The sequence below is a fragment of the Ipomoea nil genome, unplaced genomic scaffold (assembly GCF_001879475.1).
Source record: "Ipomoea nil cultivar Tokyo-kokei standard unplaced genomic scaffold, Asagao_1.1 scaffold1361, whole genome shotgun sequence".
NCBI lineage: Eukaryota > Viridiplantae > Streptophyta > Magnoliopsida > Solanales > Convolvulaceae > Ipomoea > Ipomoea nil.
The window spans coordinates 406,260-418,720 of record NW_017617789.1 but is presented as its reverse complement, the minus strand read 5'-3'; the positions used below and the strand labels follow the sequence as shown (position 1 = coordinate 418,720).

General features: G+C 37.7%; 1 protein-coding gene and 1 long non-coding RNA gene across 2 annotated transcripts; both read right to left on the bottom strand.

Annotated features, from left to right (window-relative positions):
* Window positions 1-378: 378 nt before the first annotated feature.
* LOC109185772 lies at window positions 379-4,366 on the bottom strand. The gene is made up of 5 exons (XM_019335722.1): window positions 3,748-4,366; window positions 3,390-3,684; window positions 2,610-3,072; window positions 1,440-2,328; window positions 379-1,097 (listed from the first exon to the last, which is right to left on the bottom strand). Exons 1-5 carry the CDS (start codon window positions 4,364-4,366, stop codon window positions 379-381), a joined length of 2,985 nt encoding a protein of 994 aa, XP_019191267.1.
* Window positions 4,367-9,788: 5,422 nt separating this feature from the next.
* On the bottom strand, window positions 9,789-10,207 carry LOC109185808. The gene is made up of 3 exons (XR_002055039.1): window positions 10,112-10,207; window positions 9,913-10,020; window positions 9,789-9,812 (listed from the first exon to the last, which is right to left on the bottom strand). It is a non-coding gene; the product is annotated as an uncharacterized LOC109185808 (long non-coding RNA).
* Between the last annotated feature and the right edge of the window lie 2,254 nt (window positions 10,208-12,461).

The following is a 12,461-nucleotide window of genomic DNA, read 5'->3' as shown; positions in this document are numbered from 1 at the left end:
ATATGTATTTTTTTTGTTGTAGCTACTAAATTATTATTTAATTTAATAAAAGTAAAATAGAATACTAATTATGCCAACTTTGATTGAGATGGGGTTCGAACCTAAGATCCTTCTTATTGAAATCAATGAGTAAGTTAACGGTGAACTAATCGAAATTAACAGAAAATATAATATTTAACGGAAAAGTTAACGGGTAATCATATTCATTAAGGATAAATTAGTAAATTTTAAGGAAAAATTTAAATCTGATCAATCTCAGCCATTCATTTGATTAAAAAATTTGACCGCCATTTTTTCTACCCATTATAGACCTAACTCTCTTGGGCTCTTATTAGTATAGTAGATTTTTTTTTTTTTTGAAAAATATATGGCGCTTCATTAAAAGTAGGCCGAAATAATATCAGGTGGGAGTAAATCCCAATACATAGGAACGGACTGTTGATAAGCCGTAGTAGCTAAAGCATGAGCTAGATAATTGTCTAATCTAGGACTAAAACAAAACGAACAAGACTGAAATAAAGATGCAATATGTCTGCAACTGTCAATGGCATAGCCTAGATACGTACGCAACCCAACGGTTGGTGTAGTAAGATAGCGGTGCAGTGTCAAACAATCTGTGTATATCTCAACATTCTGTTCTCCCCGATCCTTCAACCATGATAGAGCCTCTTTACATGCCAGCGCCTCAGCCATAAGTGGTGAGGAGCAATTCCGGAGTGGTGCGGTGTACGCCGAGACATAACCCCCTTCCGTGTCGAGTAGGACTGCCCCAACCGCAGCACGGCTTGTTTCTTGCATAAAACCCTCATCCACTCGACAAATTCTCCTCGGCAGTCCATGTGGCGGTTCGGCAGCATAAGCTTCGGTGCCATGCAGTTCGGCATTCTCCTGCAGCAGGGTCGGCTCGGGTAGCAGCTGGGTGGCACGGGTCATGGGCAGTGGATGTGCCCGTGTCCACGCTAGCTTGGCGGTAGCGGCGCTTCTTAGCACAGTCTCCGGGCGCGGTAACATCGCCTCCCAAACCGCCTGGTTCCTTGCTCTCCATATATTGTAAAGAATTGCTGCTGCATATAACATTCCATCAGAGTCTAGAACTTCTAGAAGTTCATCAAACCAAACATGAAAAACATTTGTGACTATATTGGGGATTGTAAGGTTGGATTTGTCCCAAATGTTTTTTGCAAGATCACACAACACTAAGGCATGCATTGTGTTCTCATGAAATATTCCACACATGGCACATCGTGGGTCCACATCCACCCTCTTCATAAGCAAGTTTGTAGTGGTAGGCAATATATCACTAATAGCTCTCTAGAGAAAAGTTTTCCATTTTGGTGGGATTTTGAGTTTCCATAAGGGTAGCCATTTAGTAAATGTCTCATTATTTTCTTGATAGTTCCCAACTATTATTCTGTATCCACTTTTAACAGAGTACACACCTCTTGGGTCCCCATGCCAGTACCAGGCATCATCATAATCCAGGGAGATGGGTATTCTCATAATATTCGCCACATCATCAGGTTGGAATAAATCTGTTAAGATTGAGGGATCCCAAGTACCCGTCTGTTGATCAATCAAACCTGCCACTCTGGCTTCCTGCAACTGTACTGGCATTTCCGTTTGTATCATAGGGTCATTCTCATCTAGTAACCAGGGGTGGGTCCATATAAGTGTAGTCTCCCCGTTACCAATTCTGCGCCTGACCCCACCACAAACTATACTCTTTGCTGCCATGATGCTTCGCCAGCAGAAGCTGGGATTATTTCCCATTTGTGCATCAAAGAACGTTCCTTTCGGGAAATAACGAGCCTTATACACCCGTGCCACTAGAGATTCAGGTTTAGTCAACATTCGCCATGCCTGTTTTCCCAGCATTGCTAAATTAAACGCACGCAGATCCTTAAACCCCAAACCCCCATACTTCTTAGGGACACACAACTTGTCCCATGCCTTCCAATGGATTCGTCTGTCAGTTCCAGAATCCCACCAATACCGATTCATAGTTCTTTCCACCGCCGTGCACATTGATATGGGTAGCAAGAAAACACTCATTGAAAACGTGGGCATTGATTGTGCCACCGTTTTCAATAAAATCTCCTTACCTGCCTGCGATAACAATTTCTTATTCCATGAGCCAATTCTTTGCCTGATTTTATCCTCAACATATGCAAAAACTGCTTTCTTGTGTCGTCCAACAAAGGAGGGGAGTCCCAAATACTTGCCAAAATTCGGGGCCTGCGTCACTCCCAGTATCTGAGCCACATTGTTCCTGTCAACACTACTTGTATTTCTACTATAGCATATACTTGACTTGTGATAATTAACCGCCTGCCCAGATAGATCCTCGTACACAGATAGTCACCTTTTAATTTCATTTGCTTCCACCACATTGGCCTTAAAAAACAGGAGACTGTCATCCGCAAAAAATAAATGGGAAACTGGGGGGCACCCCTCGCTACCCTGCATCCATGTATTGCTCCCACATTATGTGCCTGCTGTAACAATAGGGACAATCCTTCTGCACAAATAATAAATAGATATGGGGACAAAGGATCCCCTTGCCTTAATCCACGAGTGGGTATAATAGGATCACACCTTGAGCCATTCACCTGAATATTATATGAAACTGATGTCACACACTTCATAATCAATTCCACCCAGCCACCATGAAAGCCCAAAGCCAGCATCATTTTACGAAGGAATGACCATTCTACACGATCATATGCCTTTGCCATGTCCAATTTGAGAGCACTCCATCCCCCCACTCCGCATTGTTTCCTGTTCAAAAAATGCCCCACTTCCGCAGCTAAAAGTATATTATCCGTAATCAGCCTATCCGGGATAAAAGCACTTTGTGACTCAGCGATTACATCCTCCATTAACGGCTTCATTCTGTTAGCCAGCATTTTTGCCATAATCCTATAAATCACATTACTGAGAGCTATAGGGCGCAAGTCAGTCACATATTCCGGGGTGTTCTTCTTAGGGATCAATACAACATCGATTTCAGTCAAACCAGGCGGGAAATCACAGGATTCAACACAATTTATTATAAAACTCGCCACATCCCCCCTACCACATCCCAAAAGTGCTGATAGAAGCCCGGATTCATTCCATCCGGGCCCGGTGCCTTATCCGGGAACATTGCAAACAATGCACTCTTAACTTCATCCAGCTCAAAAGGCCGTAGCAGAGACTCATTCTGTGCCTGTGTAACTTGCGGAGTAATCCCCTCAAAAAACCCATCCCCAGTTCTCGGGGTTCCAGCACAGAAAATACGTTTATAATATTGTAAAATAACATTTTTCATAGGCTCCCCCTCCACCCAATCCCCATCATCATTCATCAATCTAGAAATAGTATTCTTCTTTTTTCGGTGAGAGGCATACCTGTGAAAAAACTTCGTATTAGAGTCCGCCTCCTTCAGCCAGTGTTGCTTGGCCCTCTGTCTCCAATAGGCATCCTCCTGAACTTCAGTACGACTTAGCAGTTGTTCTAGGCGCTGAAACTCTGCGAGCGAGGCCGGGTCGGTGCGTCCCCTGAGTCGCTGTTGTTCTCTTGTCAGCTCACTAATTCGTTTTCCATACTTGTGGTACCGATCTCCACCCCAACGTGTTAACCAATTCCCACAGTACTGAATACAGCTCTGTAAACCCTGCCCCCTCCCCTCTTGCCAAGACTGCTCTACCACATTCCTGCACCCCTCATCATGCAACTATGCCATCTCAAAACGGAATCCCCTCCTACCAGGTCCCATTCTCCCAACAGACTCATGGATCCCCAGAAAGAGAGCCGAATGATCAGATTTTCGGGTTCTCAGATTCATCACCCTGGCCCCTGTCACTATGCCCCGCCACTCATTCGTTACCAGTACCTTATCGAGCTTCTCCTCCATCCAGTTTTCAGTCCCCTTCCCCTTCTCCCATGTGTACGGATATCCATTCATAGGCAACTGAGCAAGCCCACAGTCCTCAACGGCCTCCCCAAAACCACGTAGAAGGCTATTCGGATGCGGATTCCCTCCTCTCTTCTCATTCTGATATAGTAAGTCATTAAAATCTCCAATGACAACCCATAGGAGGTTTGACCGACCCGATAACGTTCTCAAAAGATCCCATGACTCAGTGCGCCTTGTTCGTTCAGGGTAACCATAATAGCCTGTCATTCGCCACTCCGGAAAGCCAGCAATAGTTACCACAACATCAACATAGTTCGTTGAGTAACTTAGCAGCCGGGCCGTTGTATTCCTTTTCCACAATAACGCTATACCACCGCTTAAACCATCACTATCAACATAGAAAAGCCCCTCATAACCAATCTTAACTCGAAAACGCTCTGCATGATCACGTGCAACTTTAGTCTCCATCAGAAATACAAAGTCGGGTTGCTTACGGGACACCATGTCCACAAGTTCCCGAACTGTCCGTGGATTACCCAAGCCACGACAGTTCCAGCTGAGGGTACTCATTGATCCGGGCGGGTCTGGGAACCAGAACCCGCCAGCTGCAAGTTTTTTGAACGCTCGGCCATAACAACATCCTCTCCTTCATACCTCCGTCCCCCACCCTCCACATCCTCCCGGCGGCGCTTGGCCACCGCTACAACATCCGCCTCCACGGCCCGGTTCCCAACCACCGAAGACTGCCCTGCTGTCACGTGGTCAGTCTGCTGTTTCCGCCCCACGGCGTGCCCTCCCGACGGTAGGAGCCAGCTACCGCCCACCGGCCTAGGACCACGACTCCCCCCCACTCGCAATTCCAGGCCGAACAAGTATTCCTCCACCGGGAGTTTCGAGTCCCTGGCTCCCCGGCAAAATTGATACGAGTGTCCAAGCATCCCACAAAAATAACAATACGTATGTAGGCGCTCATACTTGAACGTGACCCAGCAGCTTGTCTTATCCCGCTTAATAAAATTCATCCGTCTTTTCAAAGGCTTATCAACAGACAACGAAACCCTAATACGATGAAACACCTTCCATGGTACATTATTGAAGCGGTCATCACTCTTAACAAACTTGCCCAAGAAATTTCCAATCTGTTCCAAGATCCGAGAGGACGAGTATCCCTTCGGCACTCCGTGCAATTGGACCCATAGATCCACCGTATCCAATACTACATCAATCGGCATGACTCCGTCAGGGACTTGCTTGCATACTAGTGTGCTATTATCAAAGGACCATGGCCCCTCATTCAGAACACGTTCCATGTCCGTTACATGATGGAAAACAAACAGGAAACGGCCAGGGTCTATCTCCGTTGCCTCAACCCCACTGACCGGCTGCCAAACTGATGCCAAGACCCGACTCATAAATTCCAACCTGACTAGCTTCCGTGTCAAGAATCTGCCCACAACTCCCCAGCTCTCCTCCACATCTCCCCCCGCCCCCCCATCGGCCTCCGGTTCGTCAACCGGCAAGAAGGCCGTAGCCTCCTCCTCCAAAACGACGTCCACCCATCGAGCCGTTAGGGCCGCCACTGCAGGTTCCTCCGTTGTTGATGCCATCCGCATGCAAGCAGATGTTCAGCGCTGGTCGTAGATACGGATGCTACCGTAGAAAGAAGTCGATGGATCGACCGAAGGAAAACCTAGAAAACCCTATGTTGAGAAAATTTCATCATATATTTAATTTACTGTTGGTCTAGTAGATAGTAGATTATATTTGACAATAGACACACATAACATTACAAGATCAATCCAACTGGACGGGAAGCTGAGAGCCTGCATCATTTAAAGAATCATATTTAAAATATTTCGTGCAGATCTCATGCATTTATGATATATCACAAAAGAGTTAATTTCACTTTTGATTGTATGACTGTTGGGATATTGTTAATTTTAGTTGACAAATTTTAAAAGAGTTAATACCCAAAATCGTCCTCGACTATAGTGGTTTTTCTCAATTTCGTCCTAAACGACTTTGGTGACTTAATATCGTCCCAAACTTTTGTGTTTCGCTCAATTTAGTCCCAGACTTTTGTGTTTTTGCTCAATTTAGTCCCTCATTTGTTATTTTGTCCATTTGGTGTTAAATAAATAGACAATTCAGTAATTTTAATATTGACATCTCTTTACTCATAGACATGTGAACTGCGAAATCCCTTTTTTTTTTTACGAATTACTCCTAAAACTGCGAATATAAAATTTGATTTGCAGGTCCGGGAGTAATTCTGGGTGTAATTCGTACAAGAAAGAGGAATTCCGCACTTCACAAGTTGAAAGTAAAGAGAGATCAATATTGACATTACTAAATTGTCCCTTTATTTAACACTAATTTGACGGAATAACAAATGGAGGACTAAATTGAGCGAAACACAAAAGTCTGGGACGATATTAGGTCACCAAAGTCGTTTAGGACGAAATTGAGAAAAACCACTATAGTCGAGGACGATTTTGGATATTAACTCAATTTTAAAATTGTCAATTTAGTATCGTGACTATTCAATTTTTCTCAATTTCGGTCTATCCAGTGAAGTGATCAAAATTTTTTTGAAAGCAATTTAATCATTTGCTCATCATTTCTTCTTCTCCGTTTCTTCTCTTCTATGCCGGAAAATGGAGAGTAAAAGAGGCAACAGAGAGTCTGGTTTTTGTTGAAAGGGTGGTTGACCTTCTCTATTCTTGCCAATGATTTATCCATATTTCAACAGCCCTTTCGTTCCTCTGGAAATGGAATATTACAGATACAGAGAGATGGATTATATATAGTACATTCTACCCTCGTTTGGTTTTAATTACTGCTGTTTTCTCAATCCTCTTCACTCTTTCCATGGAAACTCTGTTTTTGGTCGTCTGTGATCTGTAAACTATTGTTGCTAGCTTAATCTCTCTGGATGGCTAGATAGATGCCTTGAAACTTGAAAGTGAGGTGATGATGATATTTTTTGGTTTCTGTTCTTTCTGAACTACTCATCTAGGCAAAAAATTATTGGAAATATGAATTTCATTGTTTGGTTGTGTTGAGTTTGGAATGGTAATAATCTAAAATCTAAAAACATAATAAGTGTGGATGAAAGTTATACCCCTGATTTGTGTCTGTTTTTTGCGTTAAGTTTTTTTTTATACATTATGCTATAAAGGTTGTACATTAAAATATTTTAGACAAACATACCTCTACCGCTATAATTTCCGTTATCTTTTCCACTATTGTTACCATGCACATGCGTTCACCGTATATTTTCTTATCTTCTTCATTAATAATAATATATAAACATTATATATTTGAGTTATATGTTAATTATTACATAAAATATAAATATCAAATTTACAAAAATGATTTACATTATTATTATTATTATTATTATTTAAAATAATTTAAACATCTAAAATCTAAATAAATTTAAAATTTTAATATAATGTATTAATATTGAGCACCTATTTTTTGCGCATTGTGCATAAAAAAAAATACTAGTTATAAATATAAAGACCAATATGCCCTTAACAATAATATATATGTGTAATTAATAAACTTTGATGAGGGTAAAATAGTCCAATTGTGTTATACTTTCTTCCCAAAATCTTTGGAAAATAAAATACCAATCCTTTGCTAGGATTTTATTTTCCTTCACTTTAAGGAAGTCAAGTTCAAGCGAAAAATATTTCATCCAACTAAATAACATTTTCCTCCACTTTTAAAAAAATATTTTCCGTAGAAAATTTTTTCCATCCAACCAAACACCCCTACTATTCTAACTTCTAAAAAGCAAGCATAGTCCCCAATGGATGCTCCAAGATTTATAAGAATCCTGTTGATGTTGATGTTTATGTTGATGTTTGCGGACCCTTTCTACTAGGATGGCATATATTTCACCCTTACCCTTTTGCTTTATAATCGGCTCAAAGAATAAGGCTTTACAGAGAATATGGTATTTTTATGGATGGTTGCAAAGCTCTGCTTTAATTTGCCAATGCAACAGACTGAAATTGAAAAAAGTTGAATAATTACGATACTAAATTGATAAGGTATTTTAAATTGTTTATTAAAATTTTTTCGATTATTTTTTGCTGACAATTTGACTAGATAGACTGAAATTTAAAAAAATTGAATAATTACGATACTAAAATTGATAATTTTGAAACTTGTGAACTGAAATAAACAACACTTCAATTATCTTAGGACCAAAAGTGAAATTAATTCTATCCCAAAATATAATGTTTACACTCAAACTTTCTAGATTGTATTTTTTTTTTTTTTTTTTGAATGAAAACAACCTTCTAGATTGTTGGGTAAGAGAATACTAAAAAGTATATATATTAATGATTTAAACAATACATTAACTTAAAACTTTGTACATACTAATATTAAAATTCTAATTTTTTTCATACCAAAACGTTATTCCAATCAACCATGTTTCTTGCCATTTGCCCTCATTAATAATTGAAATTTCTATAGTATAAATTTATATTAACAATTTACAAATTAATAAATATCAAATTTATCCAACATACTTAAACACAATGAGTCAATACCGTTTCTATTGAAGCTCAAATTCATGACCTCTCATTTAGAAAAGTCACTTCATGTCACTAGATCGCAAGATCATTGCCGAGCAATATGTGACATAAAAATATTGAAATTCATAATCTTATCGAAGGAGATCACACATTCACACGCACTATTTTGGAGGGCAAAATGATAAAGCTAAACTTATCTTCCAAATATTATCTCCTTGTTAGATCTTCCATACTTGTGCTTAGATTTCTTTTTCTTTTCTTTTTTTTTTTTAATTTTTTTTTAAACCAAAACCAAAGCCCCATCTTGTTCAATCTTTCTCCATCTTCTTCTTTTATTGCATATTATATATCTGTCGTTAACATATTATGCGCATATAGTTAATATATTATGTGTTTTCAATTTATTTACAAGCACATAATTTATTGACGGAAATCAGATAATATGTTAACTATATAAATGTATATACATAATTTTTAAATTAAGACCCACATTATAAGATAAACATGATTGATGATAGCAAATCTATACTATATATAAAAATAAAATCCTCCATTTTAATTTCCCGCCCAAAATAGTTCTATACTATTAAGATTTCCTATATATCCGTACTACACTTCTACATTAAAATTCATATTCTAATATTATTATAAAATAGTGTAATACAAATCCTAATAGAATATATTGTTTCTTATTTTTCTATTCGTATTACTTCTGCATTAAAATTCATATTCGTAATACGATACAACAATATTAAAATTCATATTTCTATTCAACAATATTGATGATATAGTGAATTCTCCCAAAGGAAAGAAGATCGCCATGTTTCTTGATAATAATGGCACTCTTTCCCCATTGTGGAAGACCCGACAAAGCTTTCATGCGCCCGAGGTTGGTTCAACAATATATAGAAATGTTTATAATTCCATCTTTAATTTTATTATCTAAATAAAAAAAATTATCTGTGCATCGCACGCGCATCGCACGGGTAATTGGGTAATATTCGTTGTTATAATTTATATTTGTATATCGATTCAAATATTTTTAAAGTATTTTTAAAGTGTTATAATTTTATTATCTATCTATCTATCTATCTATCTATCTATCTATCTATCTATCTATCTATCTATATATATATATATATATATATATATATATATATATATATATATATATATATATAAAATATCCGTGCATCGCACGCGCATTGCACGCGGATCGCACGAGTACTTGGGTAATATTCGTTGTTATAATTTATATTTGTATATGTATATTGATTCAAATATTTTTAACCATAATTTAACCACAATATTTTTAACCATAATTCAAATATATCGAATTTCAGCTTTTTTCTTGGCTGCTAAAATGAAAAGTTCGGGGGAACACATAATTTAACCACAATATTACAAGATCCAAATGAAAAATCTCAATCTTGATGTTTCAAACCTTAGCTTAATTACCTCGGATTCTTGCTTGCCAGCTACATAGTAGCCAAATGGATACAATGACTGCAACTGCTGGCACAACAGATACTGCAACAATAATTGTGGTTTTGCTGCTCTTATTATCTGTTCAAAACAAGTTCCATTTGATGGTTAGTTTAGACATCAAAACTTGGTTGAAATTAAATTGAAAGGATAAAGTTTAATTAGAACTTACCTAATTCGGAATGATGAAAACGAACGAAAAGAGTACTCCCATTGCCTTCATCTAATTGCATCATATCAACCAATTCATTCCTCCATAACATGCAGGAGATCCTATCAGGAACAGGTCGGGCGTATGCATTGCAAGAGCAGTCCTCTTCACACTTATTTTTACAATCCTCTCAACTTCTCATGTTTCTATCAATATCAGCGAAATCGGGCAATTTGATGTGTTTAACCTCAAGAAACCTATCATTTTCACCAACCTCTATGCTGTTCTTCTGGCATTGCAATAGAGTCCTTCTGGTACACCCTCCTGTCCAGTTTCTTGCGTTCCATTGGTTCCAATCACTCGGTTTGAATCGATTTATGTAGACGCAATTTGTAACATTATTGCTTGAACTATCACATCTTGCAAATTTACCACGATGATTGTAAAAAAATTATCTGTGCATCGCACGGGCATTGCACGCGCATCGCACGGGCATTGCACGCGCATCGCACGGACATTGCACGCGCATCGCACGGGTAATTGGGTAATATTCGTTGTCATAATTTATATTTGTATATCGATTCAAATATTTTTAAAGTGTTATAATTTTATTATATATATATATATATATAATATCTGCGCATCGCACGCGGATCACACGGGTAATTGGGTAATATTCGTTGTTATAATTTATATTTGTATATCGATTCAAATATTTTTAAAGTATTATAACAAATCAATTCCGTGCAACGCACGTGTGAAAATACTAGTTATACCATAAACCAGGATTTGGTGACCCTGGTCTAAAAATAACGTTAAGATCTTGTATCTATAGTTAACAAATTCTGCATATGCAGTTGATAGTTTATGTACTAGTAGTTATCATATTATGTGTAAGCAATTATCAAATCAGATTATGTATCTATAGTTGACATATTATGTATTTGCAGTTGTCAGCAATTATCAAGTTAATTATTTGTTTATATATATAAAAACAGTTATAAACTATATATACAAAATGTGTCAACTGAATATATAAAATTTACAACCATATCAAATGAATCGAGGAACTAAGGACATTTCCAAGACCAATAGTTGCTCCCGAAAAAGTAGAAAGGATATAACTTTAGATAACGAGAATGAGAATCTAGACTTCACAATACAAGAATGGGGGACTCAATCATCAACTTATTGATTCCATTTGTCTAGGAAAGTTAGCCATTTCTTATTGTGAATACTTTAGCACTGTGCACCCCGCGCTTCTCAAAACGAAGTCGTTTTGGGAGGCGCGGTAGGGAGCTGACGTGATTATGCGTATTTGTTTATACAATTATGTGTATCTGTTTATACAATTATGTACATTTTTTATACAATTATGTACATGTTTTTTATACAATTATGTACATTCGAATCAGGAAATTAAAAAAAAGTATGTGTATTTTGTTATATAATTATGTATATTCATGTATACAATTATGTGTATTCTAGTATAAATTTATGTACATTTTTAAACATGAGATTTTTTTAAAAGAAAATTAACCGCAAACACAGGCAGGTGAAATAAAAAAAAAAAAAAAAAATTGAAACGATGTCGTTTTGCATCAGGGCGCACAATGCAATGCGCGTCCTGATGCACGATATAAATTGCCATCAACACAATGTCACAATATGAACCTTGATCCATGGTATAATAATTCTTCCAAAAGATTGAACCCCAACCCTAAGGGCCCCCACACCCCGACCCGACAGAGCATTTGAAAGGATGTAAGTCATGGTGACTCAACTGAACATGAACCACAAAGGCTCAACTGGTGTTCACTGCGCACAAGGAACCCCCTCACTTTGAAAGTCCATGTATAATAATTTAATTGATGATATAACATAATTGAAGATAGATAGCTTGTGACTTGTGAGTATTTAAAATAGGCGTGTATACTTTCGCTACGTGGCCGGCCCTGCTATTTCAGCATAGGTCTTGTCGCCGACAATCCAATTTCTGTTTTTTTTTTTTTTTTTTTTTTTTTAAATGATCTATCTTAATCATCAGCATCAACAGTTATGCCATGAACTTGGGTCCAGATCAAAATACACAATTTATATATCAAATTTTTACAATTTACATATTAAATGTCAAATTGTAAATATTCAGTATGTAAATTGTGAAAATATTTAGGGTGTGTTTGGTTGGTGGTTTTGCCCATAGGAATGGGTATAAAAGTGATTGTTGTTTGGTTGATAGGTTTTTAGAACACTACTATGGGTTTCGAATACCCCATCAATTGAAAAACTCATACCCAAATACAATAAGGGTTTCATTCCCTTATTCATTTTCAAACACTACTATTAGTAACCATTCCCATTCCACCCTACT

Coding starts and splice junctions, on each gene's coding strand:
- LOC109185772 (XM_019335722.1), bottom strand. CDS start 4,366: ATGGAGACTAAAGTTGCACGTGATCATGCAGAGCGTTTTCGAGTTAAG. Junction 3,685..3,747: donor TGTTGGGAGAATGGGACCTG/GTAGGAGGGGAT, acceptor GGAATGTGGTAG/AGCAGTCTTGGCAAGAGGGG. Junction 3,073..3,389: donor AATACGAAGTTTTTTCACAG/GTATGCCTCTCA, acceptor GGGATGTGGTAG/GGGGGATGTGGCGAGTTTTA.